At 42.6% G+C, this 27,087-nt stretch overlaps 2 protein-coding genes across 2 annotated transcripts in view; both read right to left on the bottom strand.

Moving 5' to 3' along the window:
• Positions 1-27,087, bottom strand: part of ATP6V1B1 (ATPase H+ transporting V1 subunit B1) — a 128,295-nt gene that overhangs the window by 77,269 nt on the left and 23,939 nt on the right. The window contains exons 2-3 of the mRNA XM_073555084.1: positions 24,001-24,056; positions 4,555-4,653 (exon numbers count right to left, since the gene is read on the bottom strand). Coding sequence (XP_073411185.1) covers positions 4,555-4,653; positions 24,001-24,056 — 155 coding nt within the window. The remainder of the gene's footprint in view (positions 1-4,554; positions 4,654-24,000; positions 24,057-27,087) is intronic.
• LOC141058879 (uncharacterized) lies at positions 24,063-27,074 on the bottom strand. Its single transcript, XM_073555085.1, has one exon. It carries the CDS (start codon positions 25,622-25,624, stop codon positions 24,758-24,760), a length of 867 nt encoding a protein of 288 aa, XP_073411186.1. The 5' UTR covers positions 25,625-27,074; the 3' UTR covers positions 24,063-24,757.

Raw genomic sequence — 27,087 nt, 5'->3', positions numbered from 1 at the left:
CTTAGGAATAAATTCATGGACTTTGAGTGCGCTGCCAGACAAATTTCATAATCACACAAGGTTACAAAAGTTAACCCTTTAATCCCTACGCGTTTCGAAGTATAACACTTCTTCTTCAGGGGTTGACACATGAATACAAAGAGCTGTCACAGCATTTATACATCCTGAATTCAAATTTGGCGCCATGAAAGACACGAGGTGCGCCGCAAAGGTCAAAGATCACAGTAGTATATAAAAGTTAACTGTTCTATAAAACACAAAATCAGTTATATATTTATTATATTTTACAGATGAAAAGGAATGGTGAAAGAGGAAAAAGAAAAAATATGAATATGAGAAAGAAAAACGGGAATCGTAGTGCGACGAATCTCTGCACCAGGAAAAGTGCTCGGATTAGAAACAGAAAAAAAAGAACCAAAAAGAAGAATACACATATCAATATACACTTTATTCATTCATCTCGGAGATATTTTCTTTCTTCTTTTTGGTTCTTTTTTTTCTGTTTCTAATCCGAGCACTTTTCCTGGTGCAGAGATTCGTCGCACTACGATTCCCGTTTTTCTTTCTCATATTCATATTTTTTCTTTTTCCTCTTTCACCATTCCTTTTCATCTGTAAAATATAATAAATATATAACTGATTTTGTGTTTTATAGAACAGTTAACTTTTATATACTACTGTGATCTTTGACCTTTGCGGCGCACCTCGTGTCTTTCATGGCGCCAAATTTGAATTCAGGATGTATAAATGCTGTGACAGCTCTTTGTATTCATGTGTCAACCCCTGAAGAAGAAGTGTTATACTTCGAAACGCGTAGGGATTAAAGGGTTAACTTTTGTAACCTTGTGTGATTATGAAATTTGTCTGGCAGCGCACTCAAAGTCCATGAATTTATTCCTAAGTAACTCCAGAGATCCAATCATTATCTTCCTCACCAGGTGGCAGATCGCTACCACTTAAACCAACCTCACTACCTCCCGTCACCACCAGAGGGAGAACGGAAGGGGAACTCTCAACTGGTGGAGCAGAAAATGAGCTCATAACAGGAGTGCTTCATCTAGCTTGGAGATTGACTGAGCCCCTGACCCGGAGGACATGGCACGGATGCGGGAACCTGTATGTGTGGCGCCCCCAGGAGTATGGTCGCCACAGTGGCATTGCCTTCCTCCTAACCACAACACACAACACAGTTTCCATTCCAGGTCAGCAGAGGGAGCTCTGAACCAAAACTGGGGGAAGAGCTACTCTTTGGGGGCCAGGATGGGAAAATTAGGAGGTGTTCGTGTGAGGAGGGCATCGTGTGTGGACGTGGAGGAGAAGAGCTGGGAGATTGAGCAGAGAGTTCAGGCTCATTCCCAGCTATAGCGCATGATCTGGAGCCCGGTCTCCAAGGCTGTACGGACACTAATGGTCCTGCAACAGAAACCGGAGGAATAGGAAGCTGTAAATGCTCTATTCCCACATAAGACTCGGAGGCACAACAGCAACGTGTGATCCAGAAGAAGGAGGCTACAGCTGTCTGCCATACGAGGGAGTTCTAAAGAGAAGAAGCGAGTGGAACTTCAGTGTAACACAGTACTGCAAGTACCTAAAAATAAGTGCTAGGAAGGAGACTACACAACCCATCTGCATAGAGAGATTCCTAAGTTGCTTCCAGGATGATTAGCTCCTGTGCCATCTGTAATCTGGACCCTGAACTGCATTTGCCAAGCAAAGTAAAGGTAAAGAAACTGCACCCTGTTGTGTCCTTGCCTTGCTTCCTGCCACCCCGTCAGCACTGCTTCATCCCTGTGCCAGATACTGCACCCTCTTCCTCAACACCTATCCTCACTGCCCTGGGACTACTGCCCTACCTGTGGAGGGCCACAACATCATCGCTGCACCCCACCATCTGTCCCAGAGGATCTGTCTGCAGCGTCGGCTTAACATCTTCATTGCCGAACACCACAGGTGACGTCACGAATCATTCACTCATAAACTTTATTCCATCACTTAACCCCTTTTACATGGGTGCCCAGGGCCACGGACTGGGTCACCGCTGCTGTGACATTCCCATGTGAGAGACCGGCCCGGTACCGAGTACCCCACAGCCCCGGGAGGGCGACCCATATGCACAACAGACTGTGAGTAAAGCTTCGGGACTACAAGCCCTGGTGTCCTCCGCTTATTCATGCGCCAACACCCTCAGCACTGCTACATCTCTGTGCCTGACACTGCACCATCTACGTCTCTCCCCTATCTCTTCATCTACAATGCCCTAGGACTACAGCTCCACCTGTGGAGGGCTGCACCATCATTGCTGCACCACACCATCTGTCCCAGAGGATCTGTCTGCAGTGTCGGCTTAACACCTTCATTGCCGAACACCACAGGTGGCGTCACGAATCATTCACTAATAAACTTCAATCATCACGTTCTACCATTCCCCTTTTTCAATGGACGCCCAGGGCCACTGACCGGGTCGCAGCTGCCATGACATCCCCCATTGAAGCCAACGGGGCCTGGTACCGAGTACCTCACGGCCCTGCGAGTGGGCGTCGCATTAAAACTGGTGGATTACCACTGGGATTAAGGAGGTGGTGGAGAAGGACATAAATGGAAATGTGGAGCAGGAGAGAGATGGTTCTGATGGAGCAGGAGAGCGATGCAGCTGTTTGAGCAGGAGAGAGATGGAGCTGGTGGATCAGCAGAGAGATGTAACTGGTGGAGCAGGAGATAGATGGAGCTGGTGGATCAGCAGAGAGATGTAACTGGTGGAGCAGGAGGTAGATGGGGCTGGTGGATCAGCAGAGAGATGTAACTGGTGGAGCAGGAGATAGATGGAGCTGGTGGATCAGCAGAGAGATGTAACTGGTGGAGCAGGAGGTAGATGGGGCTGGTGGATCAGCAGAGAGATGTAACTGGTGGAGCAGGAGATAGATGGAGCTGGTGGATCAGCAGAGAGATGTAACTGGTGGAGCAGGAGGTAGATGGGGCTGGTGGATCAGCAGAGAGATGTAACTGGTGGAGCAGGAGGTAGATGGGGCTGGTGGATCAGCAGAGAGATGTAACTGGTGGAGCAGGAGATAGATGGAGCTGGTGGATCAGCAGAGAGATGTAACTGGTGGAGCAGGAGGTAGATGGGGCTGGTGGATCAGCAGAGAGATGTAACTGGTGGAGCAGGAGATAGATCGAGCTGGTGGATCAGCAGAGAGATGTAACTGGTGGAGCAGGAGATAGATGGAGCTGGTGGATCAGCAGAGAGATGTAACTGGTGGAGCAGGAGATAGATGGAGCTGGTGGATCAGCAGAGAGATGGAGCTGGAGGAGCAGGAGAGAGATGGATCTGTTGGAGCAGGAGAGAAATAGAGCTGGTAGAGCAGTGGAGAAATTGATCTGGTATGGCAGGAGAGAGATGGAGCAGCACAGAGCAGGAGAAATATGGACCTGGTAGAACAGGAGAAATATGGACCTGGTAGAACAGGAGAAATATGGAGCTGGTAGAGTAGAAGAAATATGGAGCTGGTATGGCAGGGGAGAGATGGAGCTGGTGGAGCGTTAGAAATATGGCGCAGGAGTGAAATGGAGTTGGGGGAGAAGGAGAAATATAGAGGATGTAAATCAGGAGATATATGGAGTAGGAGAGTGATATGGAGTTTGTGGAGCAGGACAGAAATGGAACTGCTGGAGAAGGTGAGTGATAAAGCTGGTGGAGAAGGAGCTTGTGACAGGAGAGTTATCAAAATTGTGGAACAGTTTAGCATTGGAGATGGTGGAGCAATAGAGATACAGAGCTGGTGGTGGAGGAGAGAAAAGGAGCTTGTGGAGCAGAAAAAAGATGGAGATGGTGGAAAAGGAGAGATTTGGAGCTTGTAGAGCAGGGGACAGATGGAGCTGGTGGAAGACAGAGATAGTGGAGCTTGTGAAGCAGAAGAGAGATGGAGCTGGTGGAGCAGGAGAGAGATGGAGCTGGTAGAGCAGAAGATATGTGGAGTTGGATAGATATGGAGGTGGTGGATTAGAAGAGAGATTGAGCTTGTGGAGCAGAAGAGAGATGGAGATAATGGAGCAGAAGGGAGATTTAGCTGGTGGAGTAAGGGAGATAAGGAGTTGGTGGAGCAGGGGAGATTTGGAGCTGGTAGAGCAGGACAGATGGAGATGGTGGAGTAGGAGAGAGATAGAGCTGGTGGAGCAGGGGAGATAATGAGCTGATGGAGCAGGACAGATAGGGATCTGGCGGAGTAGAACAGAGATTGAGCTTGTGAAGCAGGAGAGAGATGGAGCCTGTGGAGCAGAAGAGAGATGGAGCCTGTGGAGCAGAAGAGAGATGGAGCCTGTGGAGCAGAGGGGAGATGGAGCTGGTGGGGCAGAACAGAGATGGAGCAGGGAATATATAGGACTAAAGGAGACATAGTAAGGAGGATATAGAGTTAGTAAATCTAAAACAGTATAGAGAAAGCATTAAGATTAGACCAAGGAGAAGAAACATTTTTTGACGTAGAAAAAGATAGGAAATAAAAGATGAAGATAAGGAGAGCAATGATTGGATAATGCCACATCAATATCAGCATTTACCTGGACAATGGCTTTAGATCCTACAACTTCCAAAACTTGGCCACTACGCGCAGTCCCATCAGGAAGGGTGAAGTTCACAATCTCGGCATACTGGGCAAACTGCAAGAAAGCAAAGGACAATAACTACAGCAACTCTCCATCTGTGGTCATTCACACTGTGTGTCTCCAAAGCTTGCTTCAAAGAGCTACAAGCAAATGTGTTCCCATCTGTAGAAGACAGCGGGCAGATCTAAGACAGAAAGTGTGTCTGTACGAGTGCAAGATGTGCCAAAAAGACCAGGCTCATTCTCTATGAGACATATTTATAAACTACTTGCTCCAGAAAGATCAGAAGATTTCACCATGGTCAACACTTGGAGCAGGAAACTGCGGGAATTAGAAGTGGTAATTAACAGATTAGGACATATTTATGAGGCAAGAACGTACTACAGGGAGGTCTAATATTACTTAATGAGCTTGTTAGTTTTGTTTAGGCAATTCTTTTTTGGACATTTCGGTTACTACATTTTGGCAAATGATACAAATTTACATGCAAATCTTATTAAAACAAATTTCGGATAAAGTTCAGAATCATAAATATGACAAATAAAAACTGAGAGCATGGATTTTAGGCTAGTATCACACTAGTGTTTCTCCCGTCTGCGCACAGCTGCCAATAAGCCCCGCCCCCTGCCGCGCCCCCTCCTGACATCACCGCCTATTATCGCACATGGCCGCATGCGATCTGCACACCCTATATTAACATTTCAATAATGATTAATAACATTTTTAGAGAAGCATTACTCTAGTGCATAGGGGGCAGTATTATAGTAGTTATATTCTTGTACATAGGAGCAGTATTATAGTAGTTATATTCTTATACATAGGGGCAGTATTATAGTAGTTATATTCTTGTACATAGGGGGCAGTATTATAGTAGTTATATTATTGTACATAGGAGCAGTATTATAGTAGTTATATTCTTGTACATAAGGGCAGTATTATAGTAGTTATATTCTTGTACATACAGGCAGTATTATAGTAGTTATATTCTTGTACATAGCAGCAGTATTATAGTAGTTATATTCTTGTACATAGGAGCAGTATTATAGTAGTTATATTCTTGTACATAAGGGCAGTATTATAGTAGTTATATTCTTGTACATACAGGCAGCATTATAGTAGTTATATTCTAGTACATAGGTGCAGTATTATAGTAGTTATATTCTTGTACATACAGGCAGTATTATAGTAGTTATATTCTTGTACATAGCAGTATTATAGTAGTTATATTCTTGTACATAGGGGGCAGTATTATAGTAGTTATATTCTTGTACATAGGGGCAGTATTATAGTAGTTATATTCTTGTACATAGGGGCAGTATTATAGTAGTTATATTCTTGTACATACAGGCAGTATTATAGTAGTTATATTCTTGTACATAGGAGCAGTATTATAGTAGTTATATTCTTGTACATAGGGGGCAGTATTATAGTAGTTATATTCTTGTACATAGGTGCAGTATTATAGTAGTTATATTCTTGTACATACAGGCAGTATTATAGTAGTTATATTCTTGTACATAGGGGCAGTATTATAGTAGTTACATTCCTGTACATAGGGGCAGTATTATAGTAGTTATATTCTTGTACATACAGGCAGTATTATAGTAGTTATATTCTTGTACATAGGAGCAGTATTATAGTAGTTATATTCTTGTACATAGGGGGCAGTATTATAGTAGTTATATTCTTGTACATAGGTGCAGTATTATAGTAGTTATATTCTTGTACATACAGGCAGTATTATAGTAGTTATATTCTTGTACATAGGAGCAGTATTATAGTAGTTATATTCTTGTACATAGGGGGCAGTATTATAGTAGTTATATTCTTGTACATAGGTGCAGTATTATAGTAGTTATATTCTTGTACATAGGGGCAGTAATATAGTAGTTATATTCTTGTACATAGGAGCAGTATTATAGTAGTTATATTCTTGTACATAGGGGCAGTATTATAGTAGTTATACTCTTGTACATAGGAGCAGTATTATAGTAGTTATATTCTTGTACATAGGGGCAGTATTACAGTAGTTATACTCTTGTACATAGGAGCAGTATTATAGTAGTTATATTCTTATACATAGGGGCAGTATTATAGTAGTTATACTCTTGTACATAGGAGCAGTATTATAGTAGTTATATTCTTATACATAGGGGCAGTATTATAGTAGTTATATTCTTGTACATAGGGGGCAGTATTATAGTAGTTATATTATTGTACATAGGAGCAGTATTATAGTAGTTATATTCTTGTACATAAGGGCAGTATTATAGTAGTTATATTCTTGTACATAGGAGCAGTATTATAGTAGTTATATTCTTGTACATAGGGGGCAGTATTATAGTAGTTATATTCTTGTACATAGGGGCAGTATTATAGTAGTTATATTCTTGTACATAGGAGCAGTATTATAGTAGTTATATTCTTGTACATAGGGGGCAGTATTATATTAGATATATTCTTATACATAGGGGCAGTATTATAGTAGTTATATTCTTGTACATATGAGCAGTATTATAGTAGTTATATTCTTGTACATATGAGCAGTATTATAGTAGTTATATTCTTGTACATAGGAGCAGTATTATAGTAGTTATATTCTTGTACATAGGAGCAGTATTATAGTAGTTATATTCTTGTACATAGGGGGCAGTATTATAGTAGTTATATTCTTGTACATAGGAGGCAGTAATATAGTAGTTATATTCTTGTACTTTGTGGGCAGTATTATATTAGATATATTCTTATACATAGGGGGGCAGTATTATAGTAGTTATATTCTTGTACATAGGGGGCAGTATTATAGTAGATATATTCTTCTACATAGGGGCAGTATTATAGTAGTTATATTCTTGTACATAGGGGGAAGTATTATCGTAGTTATATTCTTGTACATAGGGGGCAGTATTATAGTAGTTATATTCTTGTACATAGGGGGCAGTATTATAGTTGTTATATTCTTGTACATAGGGGCAGTATTATAGTAGTTATATTCTTGTACATAGGAGGCAGTATTATAGTAGTTATATTCTTGTACATAGGAGGCAGTATTATAGTAGTTATATTCTTGTACATAGGAGCAGTATTATAGTAGTTATATTCTTGTACATAGGAGGCAGTATTATAGTAGTTATATTCTTGTACATAGGGGGCAGTATTATAGTAGTTATATTCTTGTACATAGGAGGCAGTATTATAGTAGTTATATTCTTGTACATAGGGGGCAGTATTATAGTAGTTATATTCTTGTACATAGGGGGCAGTATTATAGTTGTTATATTCTTGTACATAGGGGCAGTATTATAGTAGTTATATTCTTGTACATAGGAGGCAGTATTATAGTAGTTATATTCTTGTACATAGGGGCAGTATTATAGTAGTTATATTCTTGTACATAGGAGGCAGTATTATAGTAGTTATATTCTTGTACATAGGGGGCAGTATTATAGTAGTTATATTCTTGTACATAGGGGGCAGTATTATAGTTGTTATATTCTTGTACATAGGGGCAGTATTATAGTAGTTATATTCTTGTACATAGGAGGCAGTATTATAGTAGTTATATTCTTGTACATAGGAGTAGTATTATAGTAGTTATATTCTTGTACATAGGAGCAGTATTATAGTAGTTATATTCTTGTACATAGGAGCAGTATTATAGTAGTTATATTCTTGTACATAGGAGCAGTATTATAGTAGTTATATTCTTGTACATAGGGAGCAGTATTATAGTAGTTATATTCTTGTATATAGGAGCAGTATTATAGTAGTTATATTCTTGTATATAGTAGCAGTATTATAGTAGTTATATTCTTGTACATAGGGGGCAGTATTATAGTAGTTATATTCTTGTACATAGGGACAGTATTATAGTAGTTATATTCTTGTACATAGGGGCAATATTATAGTAGTTATATTCTTGTACATAGGGGGCATTATTATAGTAGTTATATTCTTGTACATAGGGAGCAGTATTATAGTAGTTATATTCTTGTACATAGTGGGCAGTATTATAGTAGTTATATTCTTGTACATAGGGGCAGTATTATAGTAGTTATATTCTTGTACATAGGGAGCAGTATTATAGTAGTTATATTCTTGTACATAGGGGGCAGTATTATAGTAGCTATATTCTTGTACATAGGGAGCAGTATTATTGTAGTTATATTCTTGTACATAGGGGGCAGTATTATAGTTGTTATATTCTTGTACATAGGAGGCAGTATTATAGTAGCTATATTCTTGTACATAGGGGGCAGTATTATAGTAGTTATATTCTTGTACATAGGGAGCAGTATTATAGTAGTTATATTCTTGTACATAGGGGGCAGTATTATAGTAGCTATATTCTTGTACATAGGGAGCAGTATTATAGTAGTTATATTCTTGTACATAGGGGGCAGTATTATAGTAGTTATATTCTTGTACATAGGGAGCAGTATTATAGTAGTTATATTCTTGTACATAGGGGCAGTATTATAGTAGCTATATTCTTGTACATAGGAGGCAGTATTATAGTAGCTATATTCTTGTACATAGGGGGCAGTATTATAGTAGTTATATTCTTGTACATAGGAGCAGTATTATAGTTGTTATATTCTTGTACATAGGAGGCAGTATTATAGTTGTTATATTCTTGTACACAGGGGCAGTATTATGGTAGTTATATTCTTGTACACAGGGGCAGTATTATATTAGTAATATGTTTATAGTTTCTTTTTCAGTGTTATAATTAGTAGTTAGTGGAGTGTTTTCTTCTTCCTCTGGGACCTACCGCTTTGGTTTCCGCCATTGAAGCTGTTTTCTTCTTTGCTGGTTTCTGGCTAATCTGTGCGCAGTGTTGTATAACTGTAGCTGAATTGTAAGCTTTGTTTCTTTTCCCAGAGAGTCCATTTAATAAGATTACTAATTGGTGCTTTGCCATCCTCACTGTTCTACTTACTTCAAATGATATTGTTGCAGTTTTTTATTGGCGGTGGAGTCTGAGACTATGGGGAAAACTTATAAAAATGCCTGGACAGACTGCAGACCTCTGCACCGCCGCCTTGGCTGGTGATCACACTGCGCAGCTCCATGCAGATCACTCACATGCTCTACCTGCACATGGTCCAATAAATGCAGGTTTGGACATAAAGAAATCCACCAGCGTGCACACATGATGTTATTCATTTCCGAAGAAAAATCAGTGTGATGGAACATTTTACTGGACACACCAAAAGCTATATGCAAAAAAAACACAAAAAAGTGTACTAGTCCAAGAGATTTTTGTATAAATAATGCAAATATTTTATTATTAAAATTTCATACGAAAAATCATTACACACAGAACACAGGAAGAAATCATAAGGGAATGATGGACAGAAATGTGAACGCCCCTCCCCCTGAAAGGGACACCCATAAGAGCTATGGTATATATTTCTTAAACAGAGAAAATGTCTCAATTGCTGAGAAGAGAGCCAAAAAATCACGGGTAACAATGGCTAGTGCAAAAGAGTCCACCCCACATCTATAAATAATCGCTATTATGCTAATACAAAATGTGGGCTCATGAACAATATTACCTGTATATCCAACCAGGCTCAGCTACTAAAGGTGGTCCAGGGGGGTGTGCGCACCCACCCCAACGCGCGTTTCGGCCTTTGCCTTCGTCTGGGGGCCCACCTGGACCACCTTTAGTAGCTGAATCAACAGATGCGTCTGTGTCGTCACGCAGGCCTAGCCATCGTGACTCTCATCATACTGCTGCATCTCATCGCAGTAACTCTGAATCTATCAACCCGTCGGATCCAATGCCTCAAGTCTGTGGTGAGTACCAGTATGCGGGTGCATGGAGTGGGATGGGAGACCCAAAGGGACTGATGGAAGCCTTAAAAACATTCCTAGACCATGGCAATAAAATACTAGTAAACCCATGTCTGCTTAGCAACAATGTTCCCGTTCGGGACCCTCCACGCCCTGATATCCATAAAGACGTTTTATTGCGGTGTTACTCCCCTGGGTTCCCATCTGGAACCTGAAATTTTAAATAAAATGTAATACAACTTCTCTCCCACCCAAATGACTATGTCGATATTTGGACATTAGTCTCTCCTGATCAGCATACCATCGATAGAGAGCGTCGTCCTACGGATCGCCCCTATGAACGGAAACCCAAAGTAGCGAAAGCAATAAACAGCTGGCTTCAAGCCTTCTTCGTCCTGGGTTGTATCGTGGGACAAAAACACCCCACACGTTGCTCAGAGATGTTCATTTATATGGACACTATTTATAATTCTTATAAAGCCCATGGCGGGAGCGCGTGGTGGCGTTACGACGAGGAATTTCGTCATCGTCGTCTAGCCATCCAGCCCCAGTTAGGATGGGGCGTCAAGGCTACAGACTCATGGCTCCACTTGATGATGGCTCAAAGGCAAAATCCACGGCCACTGACCCCAATGCCAAATCAGGGTCAGTGGCTCTCCGCTGACCCGGGACGTGCTGGCTCTTCAATGATTATATAAATATAAACATGAGTGCTCTGCTGGTGGAGGCCCCCACGCAGCAGCCAAATGCTCCCGTCTCCCATCCAAGCAATCAGCAACAAAACCTCCCGGTCCGCATGAGACCAAGGACCCCAGTGAGCGTAGCCGCGATGGGACTTTGGCTCGACAGGTATCCCAATAAGAAAGACGTTGTGGTTCTACCTTTGGTTTCTTTATCCCTTTCAATTTATCCCATTTAGATTGTGAGCCCCATTGGGGACAGTGATGATAATGTGTGCAAATTGTAAAGCGCATGCGGAATATGTTAGCGCTATATAAAAATAAAGATTATTATTGTCCCATACTCCTACTTTTTCTACGAACCTGAGGTCAGCCCGTGATCTGCCCCACATTTTGTCTGAAAAAATTCAGAAAGAGGTGGATCAGGGGAGACTTCGTGGTCCTTTCTCTTCACCCCCCTTTTACATCCTGCGGATTTCCCCGCTGGGTGTGGTCCCAAAAATAATGATCCAGGAAAATATAATTTAATACACCATCTCTCTCACCCAAGAGGTTCATCAGTAAATGACGGCATCCCAGAGGAGGACTCCTCCGTCTCTTATGTCTCTTTTGACCGACTGGTTGCGCTAGTTAGGGACGCTGGCACTGGGGCTTTAAATGGCAAAATCTGACATTGTCAGCTTTTCGTCTTCTCCCGGTTCACCTTGATTGTCACTGTGATGGTGTGATATGCTATGTGGATGTCATTTTTTGTATATTCCTATTTTTCTATTTCAGTTATTTTCATAGTGTTTTTCTTATTACATTGTAAGTCTACAGCCTCACTGTATCTGTCTCTTGATGACCCCCTGTAGTGCATTAATCCCTAAGGCCCTTTGTTCTGCTATGGGGGGCCTGGAAACCACCCCAACTTGTTTGACTTTCCCTGGACAAGGAAGGGGGTGGAGAGAGAACAGGAGCTGGGCAAGTCAGTTCCGGTGTGGACAGGATCGTGTAAAGACTGCATTTCAGAGAGAAGGACCCATTTTTATCCTCTGGTGCTAGAGTTTTGGAATCTCGTTTCCCTAGACATTTTATCCTGTTACTGGACTGCATTCTTATTCTGGACTATCTTATCCTTTGTGTGGTGGACTGAATATGGACCTTTTCGTATTTTTGCCTGAATAAAGGTCTTGGAATTGTTCACTCTTCGCTTGCTCTGTTGATTGTGTGATACCAGAGAAGGACCCCGTGACAGTCACCACCTTCTGGGCTGTTTCGTGGACGGGGCGTTCTATTATAATACTTGTCTGCCAATGGGATGCTCTATCTCATGCCACTATTTTGAGTTGTTCAGCTCGTTCCTGGAGTGGGTTGTTAAAATGGAGTCTGGACCGCGTGCGGTTGCACACTATCTTGATAATTTTTTCTTCGTCGGACCCCACGGTTCCGATTCCTGTCAAGTCATTTTGGAAAAGTTTTGTCAAATGATGGAGACATTTGGAGTTCCCCTATCCCCGGATAAAACGGTAGGTCCAGTTACTACCCTATCCTTTCTAGGCATTGAGATTGATTCGGTGTCCATGACTTTTCGTTTGCCATTAGACAAAATCGAAAAATTGATAGGGCTGGTTAATGGTTTTTGTTCTGTAAGAAAGGTCACCCTTTTACAAATGCTGTCATTGTTGGGCCTCCTCGCTTTCGCTTGCCGCGTTATGCTGATGGGCAGGATTTTTTCTAGGGGATTGTCCTTGGCCACTAGAGGAGTCGGGCTGCCTCATCATAGGATCAGTATCCTACCTGCTCTTCATGATGATTTGAAGGTCTGGAAACACTTCCTAGTTATAATTATAATGGCATGACCTCTTTCCAATCTCTTGAACAAACCAGTCACGACATTTCTCTGTATTCTGATGCCGCCTGTTCCGTTGGTTTCGGTGTGATTTACGGTAACTCCTGGTGTTCCGAAAGATGGCCGGAATCTTGGTACAAGTTGGAAAAAAATTGACCGCTGCTAGAGCTTTTCCCCATCACTGTGGCCGTTACTGTATGGGGGCCCGTTCTGCGTAATAAACGCATTGTCGTTTGGAAGGACAACATGAGTGTCATCTTATCCATAAATAATTTGACTTCCTCATCCCTTCAGGTCATCAACTTGATTCGATTCATAGTCCTAAAATGCCTAACCTTCAATGTACAGTACAGACCAAAAGTTTGGACACACCTTCTCATTCAAAGAGTTTTCTTTATTTTCATCACTATGAAAATTGTAGATTCACTCTGAAGGCATCAAAACTATGAATTACCACATGTGGAATTATAGAATTAAAGTGTGAAACAACTGAAAATATGTCTTATATTCTAGGTTCTTCAGAGTAGCAACCTTTGGCTTTGATTACTGCTTTGCACACTCTTGGCATTCTCTTGATGAGCTTCAAGAGGTAGTCAGTTATTCAGCGACCTGCTCCTTCTTGGTGGATTGATGGTGCCAAGTATCCTTTCAAAAGCAAACTTGTCCCTGGGGAACCGGGGGGGCAGAGTGCTTCATGGCAAGTTTATAGGCCCCTCGGGCTGTATGTTTAAAGCTGTGACCAACCCCTGCCAAAAAAGATATCTAAGGATGGTTTCACACTTGCGTTTTTTAGTGCTGCACCTCGTACGCTATCGTGCGCATGCGCTTTGCTCCCCTATATTTAACATGGGTGCGCATGGTCTAGCGCATGCACGCGTTCGTATGCATTTTCATGCACATGCGTTTTTGTAGTGTGTAAAAAAAATACATGCGCACGGAATGCGCAAAAACACAGCATTACAGTCTATGGGAACGCACGCGTGCGCTAGGACATGCGCACGCATGCGTTTAAAATCGCATGCTTTTTTTGTGTTAACATGGTGACAAACTGGTTAAATCGCATGTGCAAAAAACAGCAAACGCATGCAAAATACATGATGCGTTTTTTGCATGCGCTTGATATGCACACGAGGAGCAGCGCAAAGAACGCTAGTGTGAAATTAGCCTTAGTCTGGTTTACTGATGTTAAATAAAAGTAAAGGTTTTCAAGTTGATGGTTGTGGTGTCAGTCGTTGCATGGGAGCTCCTGGTGGCTGGTTTGGGTCTCAGCGGTCTTGTGTTGTCTACAATAAATGAATCAATTTTTTACAAAAGTAAAATGATAAACCAGGCACCGCCCTTATGATGAAGCCTGCAATGCCACAATGTGCCAATAGAGGGAGCTCTATGAAGGCGATCACCAGCTCTGAAAAGTGGTCTCCACATTACGCCATTAGAATGGTGACCCATAGGAGAACTACAAGGCCCAGCATTCCCCAACCTCTGTAAGTGGATATAGGAGCCCATTCTCTTTGTAAAATTGAAGATCTGTACTGTTTTGGAAGACAAGGCGGCTATAAATCTTGTGGAGCACAAAGGCTCACAGCTGTGGTTAATACTGCATGCTTACATCGCCAGAGTCCTGGGACCCAATCCCACCAAGAACTACAATTATTGGCGCTATGTAAGTGAGTAAGTATTTGCTTCACGTAAGGATTGTTGGAGAGAAGGTATGAGCGGCGGCCTTCATCATGTGACACTATGTATGAAGAGCAGCAGGAAACAAAGCTGCTGTGGAATCACGGTGCTCTTATGAAGATGGAGCTGCACTGTCACCGCGTGTGGTGGATGTAGTGTACGAGTCCTATGTGTGATTATAGGGCAATGTACGTGTTCTGTATGACAGCTGTGTGAGTGCAGTGTGTGTGCGCTGTAAGACCAGAGCCAGCTCAGGTTCTCGTGGGCCCCAGGTGAAAGAGTCTCAGTGGGACCCTTTAACACATAGCACGATTCACAGATAAGAAATCTACATATAGAACAATGGCAAAAATTTCACTTACTTCTTACATTTCAAGAGCGATATCTATTGTAAATTCTACAATAGATCAGAAACCGCACAGGTTAGTCCTCCATACAGTATTATGGACACCACATAGTCCTCCTTACAGTATTATGGGCACCACATAGTCCTCCTTACAGTATTATGGACACCACATAGTCCTCCTTACAGTATTATGGACACCACATAGTCCTCCTTACAGAATTATGGACTCCACACAGTCCTCCTTACAGTATTATGGGCACCGAATAGTCCTCCTTACAGTATTATGGGCACCACATAGTCCTCGATACAGTATTATGGACACCACATAGTCCTCCTTACAGTATTATGGGCACCACATAGTCCTCGATACAGTATTATGGACACCACATAGTCCTCCTTACAGTATTATGGGCACCACATAGTCCTCCTTACAGTATTATGGACACCACATAGTCCTCCTTACAGTATTATGGGCACCGAATAGTCCTCCTTACAGTATTATGGGCACCACATAGTCCTCGATACAGTATTATGGACACCACATAGTCCTCCTTACAGTATTATGGGCACCACATAGTCCTCCTTACAGTATTATGGACACCACATAGTCCTCCTTACAGTATTATGGACTCCACATAGTCCTCCTTACAGTATTATGGGCACCGAATAGTTCCTCATACAGTATTATGGGCACCACATAGTCCTCCATACAGTATAATGAGCAACACAAAGTCCTCCATACAGTATTATCAGCACCACATAGTCCTCCATACAGTATTATGGACACCACATAGTCCTCCTTACAGTATTATGGACTCTACATAGTCCTCCTTACAGTATTATGGGCACCGAATAGTTCCCCATACAGTATTATGGGCACCACATAGTCCTCCATACACTATTATGGGCAACACATAGTCCTACATACATGTAACACCCCTTTAGGGTTACCACGGTACACTGGGTGTTATGGGGAGTATCACCTCTCTAGGGCGCTGTGCCTCCACCCGAATCTAGATTGGAGCTCTGTCTCTGGGGCTCCAGAAGAACAGAGGCTGATTCGTGAAACCCCTGCCACAGCCCAGTACACACACTCAGGGAACAGGAGTAAAACCATTTAACAGATTTATTGCAATGCAGCAGAATTGAGGTGGGTTTAAAGGAATAGCATACAATACAATTAACGGTGCTCTATAAAAGTCATATACACATCACAGTCCACTTCTACTCCGACCCTGCAAATATAACATAGCAGGTTCCCCCTCTTTTGTATTAACTCAGTCCAAATGTTGGGGCCCAGTTGCCGCGGATGTTGGCGCGCAAAGTAGAACCGTGGGTGCACTTAAATGAATATTACTGTCAATAGTCTGGGTTGTAGTGTACTCACTGTAAATAGCGCTGGTAGAACCACAAGTCTCAGAAGGGGCACTCACTGTGTATCTCAAACGGTCGGAGGATTCTCTGGACACCAGCTGGGGGCGGCAGGATTTAGGCCTTTATGCAGTGGGAGTGCCGGCAGAACACTCGGCCATGCGCTAGTATAGACTGTTATGGGAAGTTGAGTGTGTGAAGATGGGTGCATGAGACTGGTGACTTGACTCATTATGATCTCCTCCCTTTGGTTGTGTATGGTATAGGGGTTGCAGAGTCGGAGTCCGCGCCAGTAGTGGCATAGTCTATGTGCCACAGAGCATCCCGCTGTCCACACGAGCGTTAGCGCCATATAGTGCCATCCAGCACAAGGCACCTCTGCACTGCACGAGCAGCAGCGTTCCTTACAGCGGCGCCGTGCGCTAGTTAAGCGCTTTCCTCCCTGCTCTGGGTGGTTATTGGCGTCCGCCGGAGCGGTGCAGTTTGCACTTGGTGCAATTAATATTTATCGGTTCTCTTGCTGCAGCTGCGGTGCCAAACACTAGTGGTCTAGAGGGACTCTAGCCCTGAGTCTCTAGGGCAGAGTTCTGTGACCGTTAGCTAGTGCTCACCCAGCCGAGCCCTGTGAGTATTAACAGGCTCCGGAATTTGTTTCAGCGGCTCTGTGAGGTAACTGTCCGCTCCGGTGCACACCGGGTCAGCGGATATCCCGCCGGTGTTCACTTAGTTCTCCACCATTACCGAGCAACAGTTTACCATCTCTGCACGGTGGACCCCGCGCTGCAAACGCACCTTATTCCATCTTTATTATTTGGTGCGTTCCGCAAGCCCGAAACATTATGTGCACCACATAGTTTTCCATACAGTATTACAAGTTCTAAATAGTGCTCCCTACATTACGTATATTACGGTCACCACATAGCCCTCCATATAGTATTATAGTCATCACCCAGTACTCCATATTGTCAGGAGCCCTGCACTGCACTTGCTCACTGAGCCAGTGCGGGTGTCCTGAGTACAAAGACAGTGCTCAAAGATACCTGTGGAGCGGGCAGCATCGGTGATGATGCGTGCTTCAGAGTATCAAGACCTGAAGCACATGACTGCTGGGGGCGTGGCCTAAGCTCCACAGAGCTAGGAGCTGCAGGGAAACTCCTAGAAAGGTAACTGTGGGACAATGTTACCAAGGGGCATAGACAGAGACAGAAACCAGATGAAGCCAGGGTCAAAGCACAAGATAGCAATACAGTACCAAAGGGTTAGACAGAATGGATAGTCAGGACGTAGCAATAGGTCAAAAAACCAGAACGGGCAATAGACTGTACCCTGTACCCTGTTGACAAACTGTAACGGAGTAACGATAGCCAAGCCAGGAGGTCAGAACCGGAGAAGACAATAGTACCAAAGCGAGAGACGGAGTACAGAGTGAGGGGACAGGCCGGGTCATACATGGGAAGCAAACAAGCAATGCAGAATACACGCACACCAGGGGACAGACACACCAGAACAACAGTATAGCTGACAGATAATCCTGGTAAAGAGGGAGTATAAATACCTCCCAGATCCAGAAAGAGGCCATGAACACTTAACCCTGTGAGTGCAGGGCAAGAACCCTGTTCAAACCATGACAGTACCCCCCTCTTAACGGGGGGCCACTGGACCCCCAGGCTTGTCTGGGTATCTGGCGTGGAAAGCCCGCATCAGACGATCGGCATGCACCGAACTGGCCGGAACCCATGACCGATCCTCCAGAGAGTACCCCTTCCAGAGTATCAGATACTGGAGTCTCCAGTGCACCCACCGGGAGTCAACAATGCACCCTACTTCAGACTCCAGCTGCCCCTCTACCAGCACTGGCGGAGCATTTGATGAGGGATCCTCTCTCACCGTCCCCACAGGCTTTAACAGGGACCTGTGGAAGACATCAGAAATTTTAAAGGAGGTGGGCAGCTGCAGTCGGTAGGCTACTGGGTTAACAACCTCCACAACTTTGTATGGGCCAATAAACTTGGGGCCCAGCTTTATAGATGGTATCTTAAGCTTGATATTGCGGGAGGATAGCCACACCTTCTCCCCTTCTGCAAATGCTGGACCTGGCCCCCTCCTCCTGTCAGCAAACCGCATATAGTTTTCCTGGGCCTTGGAAATATTCCTCTGAACCTCCTTCCAAAGGATTCTAAGATGTTGTGTCACATCCTCAGCACCAGGACAACCTGAATCCATGCGGGAAAACTCTCCAAAATGTGGGTTAAACCCATAGTTGACCTGAAAGGGAGACTTCCCTGTAGATTGACTCACACGACCGTTGAATGCAAACTCTGCCATGGGCAATACCTCACACCAGTCCTCCTGCCTGGAAGAGGCCAAGCATCTCAGAATCTGCTCCAACGAATGGTTCGTGCGCTCCGTCTGTCCATTAGACTCTGGGTAGTAGGCAGAGGAGAAGGACAACGAAATCCCCAGCTTTTTGCAAAAAGCCCTCCAGAACCTGGCTACAAACTGTACCCCTCTGTCTGACACCACATTCATAGGCACTGCATGCAACCTAATTATATGCTGCATAAATAAGCGGGCAAGGGTTTCAGCAGATGGTAACGCGGGAAGAGGTACAAAGTGAGCTTGTTTTGAAAACCTATCCACCACCACCCATATCACCGAGTTGCCCCTGGAAGGAGGAAGATTTGTGATAAAATCCATGGACAAATGTGTCCATGGTCTGTCTGGAATTGGCAAAGGCACCAATTTCCCGGCCGGCCGGACCTGAGAACTTTTAGAACGAGCGCACACCCCACATGCAGTCACAAACTTTTTAATATCTGTTACCATAGAGGGCCACCAGAAATCCCTGGCAATTGCCCCCCCGGGTAGCTGCAATCCCAGGATGAGCACTCAACACAGAATCGTGAAATTCCTGCATAAGTCCGAGACGGAAATGTTCCGGTACAAACAATTTACCCGGGGGTTTACCACCAGGAGCCCGAGCTTGGGCCTCCAAAATCCCTCTCTGTAACTCAGATGAGATTTCGGCCAACACTACTCCTGGCTGAAGAATGGAGGAGGGAGGTTCTGGAGGGGACACCGAATCAAAGCTTCGGGATAAGGCATCAGCCTTGATGTTTTTAGATCCTGGGCGGAATGTGATGGTAAACTGAAATCAAGAAAAAAAAGCGCCCACCGAGCCTGTTTGGGGGTCAACCTCTTGGCAGACTCGATATAGGCCAAATTTTTGTGATCAGTGATGACTGTAATGGGAAGAACAGCCCCCTCCAGGAAATGCCTCCATTCTTCAAAAGCCAACTTTACCGCCAACAACTCTCTATTGCCGACATCGTAATTTCTCTCGGCAGAGGAAAATTTTTTAGAGAAGAAGGCGCAAGGCCTCAGATTAGTAAGGGTAGGAGGGCCCTGAGACAAAACTTCCCCCACCCCTACTTCCGAGGCGTCAACCTCCACGACAAAAGGTCTTGACGGGTCGGGTTGTACCAATACAGGGGCTGAAGAAAAGCACTTTTTTAATGTCATGAAAGAATTTTTTGCAGTTACAGACCAATTTTTTACATCAGCTCCCTTGAGAGTGAGGTCCGTTAGAGGCTTTACCACCTGCGAGAAGCCCTTAATAAATTTCCTATAAAAGTTGACAAAGCCCAAAAATCGCTGCAACCCTTTCAAGTCATGAGGCCGCACCCACTCCGTAGCAGCCTGGACCTTCTTAGGATCCATGCGGAACCCCTCCCCTGACACAATCAACCCCAGAAAGGATACTTCTTGCATGAAAAATGAGCATTTTTCCAACTTGGCATACAAATGATTCTCCCTCAGTCTCATGAAAACTATCCGCAAATGGTGCAAGTGAGATTGACTGTCCACTGAGTGCACCAGAATGTCATCCAAATAGATGACCACAAAACGACCAATTAAATCAGAGAAAATTGCATTAATAAAATTCTGAAAAACAACAGGAGCGTTGGTGAGACCAAAGGGCATAACCAAGTTTTCGAACAGCCCTTCAGTCATCAGGAATGCTGTTTTCCATTCGTCCCCTTCCCGGACTCTTATAAGGTTATACGCCCCACGTAAATCCAGTTTAGAGAACCACTTGGCCCTGGTGAGTTGGTTACATAGATCAGGAATTAGGGGGAGAGGGTATGCATTTTTCACAGTAATTTTGTTTAATTCCCGAAAGTCGAGGCACAGCCGCAAACCACCATCTTTTTTCTTAACAAAAAAGAAGCCCGCTGCCACAGGTGAAACAGAAGGCCTAATATGCCCTTTGCAGAGACTCTCGGTAATGTACTCCTTCATGGCTAGACGTTCGGGCCCGGACAAATTGAACAGGCGAGCCTTGGGTAACTTGGCTCCAGGGACTAGATTAATGGCACAATCAAAGGGTCTATGTGGTGGTAGCGCCTCAGCCTCACTTTCAGAAAATACGTCTTCAAAATCTTTCGGGTACTCCGGAATACCTTCCAGATCGACAGACGACACTGACACAGATTTTACTGGGGTGACAAGAGTTGTCAAGTTACAACATAGACCGTTAGCCATACAACCCCACTGAATGATCTCAGTTGCCGCGCTGCGGTCAGCAGCACTTGTGGGCGTCCGCGGTAGCGACGCCGCACGCACGGTAGGTCTAGACGGACACCAACCCTGTGTCTTGGGCCCGAGTCCTGTGACCATATACCATGCGTGCACACCACTGAGACCTCTGAATATAACAGAATACGCCCAGTGCACACCGGGTGACGTTCAACCCATGTGCGATATACCACCATATTGTGCATCTGCCATTATATAGCAGCAGTTTAACACCTCTGCACGGTGGACCCCGGGCGGCGAACGCACTTTCTATTACTTTATATTTAGTGCGTTCCGCTCTCATTGGCTACAGTAAAACAAAGTGAAGTTTCTGGAGTGTCCATCTCAGTCTCCTGACCTCAATATCATTGAGCCAATCTGGGGATAGCTCAAGCGCACAGTGCATGCTAGACAGCCCAGGAATATACAGGAACTGGAGGCTTTGTTCCAAGAAGAGTGGGCAGCTTTACCATCTGAGAAAATAAAGAACCTCATCCACAACTACCACAAAAGACTTCAAGCTGTCATTGATGTTAGAGGGGCCAATACATTGTACACGGTATTAAGAAATGGGGTGTGTGAACTTTTGATCAGGGTCATTTGGATGTTTTGGGTTGTCATTATGATTTAAAAAGAGAAAACACAGTAGTCTGACAATAAATGGCTTCACCCAAACACTAACCATGAGTGGAGAAAAAGTTTTGGTGTTACCATTCATATTCTCTGAAAAAAGGCCAAGAAAGCAAAAATTCTGCTGGGCTATGTAAACTTTTGAGCAGAATTGTATGTGCTATACGTGTGCTGTATGTGTTCTGTATGTGTGCTCTATATGTGATGTATGTGTGCTGTATGTGTAGTGTATACTGTACTGTATGTATATACTGCATACATAGAAGGGCAATGCCCCCCAGCTTACAGGTCTGCAGAGACTCCGGACATACATTTGCCCCCCACTCCCGGTGACCCGCCCGGCCCTCGCTGTATTGTTGCTCATGCACACACCTCATTGTGCAATGTGATCAGTGTACACAGCCCGTCCTCCGCTGCCGCAGGACACGGCTTGTGTTCACCCATAACAGGCTGATTGTGCAGCTTGTACTGTTTACTATACAGAAGCACTCGACCTAGCCTGACCCAGGGAAAGTGACCCCCCCAATGTCACCCACCCAAGGGTGCGAATTCTGTGCATCGACTGCAAGCAATGAAGGAGAAAGTGCAGCCCCCGCCGAGTAGGCCGCACCGGCAATGAATGGAGGAGGAAGCAATGTTCTGTCCTATGTATTTGTGCGAGATCCCATACAGTAATATGGCCGCTGTGTAACTGATCTGTAACAAGTCAGAGCCGGAATAAGAACATCCCCGTGAGTTCTGAACAATCCACGGGAGGCACAATCCACGGGAGGCCACCAAGCAGAATTCTCAGGGAAAACTCATCAAAATGTTGCAATTTTTTGGTGCAATGTCTAGTATAAAGTATTCATCCTCTTGAATTTTTACCTATTATTTTTTTTTTACATTACACCTGTGTGTAAATGATTTTATAATCAGATATCTGAGTGATGTGATCAGGACTAAATAGTGTACGTTGGTGTAGTGCGAAAAATATAGTCATAGATTACATTTATGGGCTCAAATAGCTAAAAACTGGCATATGCGTATGTATTCACTCCTTTTGCTATGAAGCCCCTAAATATTTCTGGTGCAAGCAATTCCCTTCATGCGATCTAAGTGTCACATGTCTGTCAGTATATACACTTTACCTTCTCTGAAAATCCACAGAGGCTGCAACACCATTAACAAGAGGCACAACTAACCAATCACTATGAAGACCAAAGAGATCTCCAAACACCTCTATTAAGACCAAGGAGATCTCCAAACACCACCATGAGGACCTAGGAGATCTCCAAACAACACCATGAAGACCAAGGAGATCTCCAAACAACATCATGAAGACCAAGGAGATCTCCAAACAACACCATGAAGATCAAGAAGATCTCCAAACAACACCATGAAGATCAAGGAGATCTCCAAACAACACCATGAAGGCACAGGAGATTTCCAAACAACACCATGAAGACCAAGAAGATATCCAAACAACATCATGAAGACCATGGAGATCTCCAAACAACACCATGAAGATCAAGAAGATCTCCAAACAACACCATGAAGACCAAGGAGATATCCAAACAACATCATGAAGACCATGGAGATCTCCAAACAACACCATGAAGACCAAGGAGATCTCCAAACAACATCATGAAGACCAAGGAGATCTCCAAACAACACCATGAAGGCCAAGGAGATCTCCAAACAACACATGAAGATCAAGGAGATTTCTATTACGGTATCTATCTATCTATCTATCTATCTATCATCTGTCTATCTATCTATCTATCTCTCTTTTATCTATCTATAATCTATTATCTATATATCTATTATCTATCTATTATCTATGTGTTATCTATCTATATATTATCTATCTATTATATGTCTATTATCTATCTATCTATTATCTATCTATTATCTATCATCTATCTATTATCTATCCATATATTATCTATTATCTATTTATCTATCATCTATCTATTATCTATCTATATATTATCTATCTATTATATGTCTATTATATATAGCTATCTATTATCTATCTGTCATCTATCTATCTATTATCTATCTATCTGTCTATCTATCGATTATCTATTATCTATCTATAATCTATTTATCTATCTATAATCTATTTATCTATCTATCATCTATTATCTATCCATATATTATCTATTATCTATTTATCTATCTATCTATCTATTATCTATATATCTATCTATCTTTTATCAATTATCTATCCATATATTATCTATTATCTATCTATCTATGACTGCGGCTTCTGTACATGACATCATTACTTGCGGTGTTGTTCGGCTGAAGGAAGCGTCAAACTATAAGGGCCGAGCGCCTTCATGGATTTGGTGGCTCTTCCCCCTGCACTCTTCATCCTGACTGGTGGCCGTTGTGCTCCGCCAGTAGCCAGATGATGGTTCTGTAGTCACAGCGCACGGCTGCCCTCGTGTACACTTCCCGTGTTCTCCATTACCCTCCCATCCGCAGCGTCTTCGTACCTTTACATTATCCAGCACCACCAGGGGCCCGTTCACACCACACACCGTCCGGTAGCCTGGAAATAAAGGATAATAGATGGTCAGACATGTCTCCGGCCATTTATAATAACGATTCACCCCCTGTATCGCGGCTTCTCTCCCCAATCCCATTCACCTTGGTGAGTCTAGTCACAGAGGGGATTTTTATTTGTATGATATTTTACATCACGTTCTGATTTCTAAATATATTTTATTATTCATTTTATTTTTTTTTTTAAATAAAATTTTTAGAAAATGAGAAAGAAATTAAAAGAAGAATAAGGCGTCAATGAAAAGAGTGAAAAACGCCAAGAATTATAGAAAAAAAGGTGCAAACTGCTGAAGTGACTGCGGCTCAGTGTGTCTCGTCGCTGCCGCTGTTAGGCTATGTGCACATTTGCTTTCCTTCCACTTAGAGCCTCAGGATCAGACAATCTAGTTCTGCTCTTAAAGGAGAAGTGGCTACAAATACATCCAGCACAGACAATGCTAAAGAACAACAGCAGCAGAAGTGTCGCAGGTAGTTTGCTACAATGTATCAGTCAGCTCTGATCATTCACTGACAGCAAGCAGAGCTCTGACAAACGAAACAGCGTGTAAGCCAGTTCTACTAGAAAGTCACAGGACTTCTCAGGGAATGTGTAAAACTCGAAAAGTATTTTAAAAAGAAAAAAATAATTTTGCTGTCTGAGGCGTTGAACGCATGTAACATTGTAAAATCTTAGAAATGTTACAATTTTTACATTTCCTGTGAATTTTTGGTCCATTTTTCTTTCTCGGTTGTTTTTCCTTTTTCTTGTTTCTCGGTTGTTTTTCCTTTTTCTTGTTTCTCGGTTGTTTTTCCTTTCTCTTCTTTCTCGGTTGTTTGTCCTTTCTCTTCTTTCTTGGTTGTTTGTCCTTTCTCTTCTTTCTCGGTTGTTTTTCCTTTCTCATCTTTCTCGATTGTTTGTCCTTTCTCTTCTTTCTCGGTTGTTTGTCCTTTCTCTTCTTTCTTGGTTGTTTGTCCTTTCTCTTCTTTCTCGGTTGTTTGTCCTTTCGCTTCTTTCTCTTTTGTTTGTCCTTTCTCTTCTTTCTCGGTTGTTTTTCCTTTCTCTTCTTTCTCGGTTGTTTCTCCTTTTTCTTCTTTCTTGGTTGTTTGTCCTTTCTCATCTTTCTTGGTTGTTTGTCCTTTCTCTTCTTTCTTGGTTGTTTGTCCTTTTTCTTCTTTCTTGGTTGTTTTTCCTTTCTCATCTTTCTCGGCTGTTTGTCCTTTCTCTTCTTTCTCAGTTGTTTGTCCTTTCTCTACTTTTTTGGTTGTTTGTCCTTTCTCTACTTTCTTGGTTGTTTGTCCTTTCTCTTTCTTGGTTGTTTGTACTTTCTGTACTTTCTTGGTTGTTTGTCGTTTCTCTTCTTTCTTGGTTGTTTGTCCTTTCTCATCTTTCTCGGTTGTTTGTCCTTTCTCTTCTTTCTTGGTTGTTTGTCCTTTCACTTCTTTCTTGGCTGTTTGTCCTTTCTCTTCTTTCTTGGTTGTTTGTCCTTTTTCTTCTTTCTTGTTTTTTGTCCTTTTTCTTCTTTCTCGGTTGTTTGTCCTTTCTCTTCTTTCCTGGATGTTTTTCCTTTTTTTCATGGATGAATGTTCTTTTTTTCTTTGATTTTTTTTTGTTTTATTCTTTCCCAACTGTTTTTCCTTTTATCATTCCTTGTTATTTTTTTTCAATAGTTTTTTCTTTTTCGTTCTCAACTGTTATTCCTTCTTTTCTTTGCTTGGTTGGTTTTTCAACTTTTCTTTTCTCAATTAATTGTTTTTCTTTTTTTCCTCCGTTACCTGTCCACTTTGTTTCTTGATTTCTTTTTCTCCTTTCTTATTTTATCTTTTTCTTCTGTCTCGCTTTGGTTTTCCTTTTCTTCTTTCTCAGTTGTTTGTCCATCACTTGTTTCTTGGTTGTTTTTTTCTCTCTTCTTGATTGCTTGTCCTTTTCAGTTTTCTTGATTGTTTTTCCTTTACTTCATTCTCGTTTTTGCCTTCTTTTGTTTTTTTGCAATTCTTTTTTCTTCTTGTTTTCTCAGTTCTTTCCCTTTTCTTCTTTCTTGGTTGTTTTTCGTTTCTCATTTTTTTCTCAGTTTCTTTTTCCCTTTTCTTCTTTCTCAGTTGTTTATTCTTCTCTTGTTTCTCTGTTTTTGTTTCTTCTTTCTATTCTTTTCCTTTTCTTTCTCCTTGGATATTTTTCTTTTTCTTCTTTCTCAGATTGTGTTTCCTTTTCTGCTTTTTATTTGTCCTCTTATTTCTAGATTGATTGATTTTTCTTCTTTCTCGTCTTTTCTTCTTTCTTGGCTGTTTGTCCTTCTCTTGTTTCTTGGTTGTTTGTTTTTTTTTCTTAGTTCTCATCTTTTCCTTTTCTTCTTTCTCGGTGGTGTGTCCTCTTGTTTCTCGGGCTCATTGTGTGGAGGAAATTACATTTCTTACGAAACAATTCTATACCGCAATAATAAAAACAACACAATTTTGTGATACAAAACATAAAATAGAGAAGACTGAATTCTAGTAATTGATGATCGAGTTGGGTAATATAAAAATGAACAAAAAAAATGTTCTGCTTTATTCCTTGGAAAGATGGAGTGTGTGGGTGGGCTGTTTTTTTTAAGGAAGGTAAAGTAAAAAGCTGTTGTGAGTGATTGCCAATTCTGTAAAGGAAAGAAAAAGTCTTTCAACCTGACCCCGATGCACACACCCACCCAAATTTCACAGTTCCTGTCACATATAATCACCATTAGCCGGGAGAATAATGCCCCATTAATGCCCGTCTGGTGGAGCAGAGAAGAACCTCCATGTGCTGACAAAGGAGCCTCAAGTCCGACTTTACCCTGCCTAATCGTGGCCGTGGCGGACATATGGTGTAAGAAGGGAGAAGATAAATGGATGGATAGATAGATAGATGGATAGATAATAGATAGATGATAATAGATAGATAATAGATAGATGATAGATAGATAGATAATAGATATATAGATAACTAGCTGAAGAGCCCGGCGCTGCCCGGGCATAGTAACTAACTGTGGTTACTTATAGCAAATTATAATTATCCTCCATCC

This window comes from Dendrobates tinctorius, unplaced genomic scaffold (genome assembly GCF_039654945.1).
Source record: "Dendrobates tinctorius isolate UK_male_01 unplaced genomic scaffold, ASM3965494v1 ptg000216l, whole genome shotgun sequence".
Classification (NCBI taxonomy): Eukaryota; Metazoa; Chordata; class Amphibia; order Anura; family Dendrobatidae; genus Dendrobates; species Dendrobates tinctorius.
Note: the sequence above shows the minus strand (reverse complement) of the source record. Positions and strands in the feature narration are given on the sequence as shown.

Bases quoted from the DNA above. Each gene is read 5' to 3' on its own strand.
- LOC141058879 (XM_073555085.1), bottom strand. From the start codon at position 25,624: ATGAAAAAAAGGAAAAACATCCAGGAAAGAAGAGAAAGGACAAACAAC.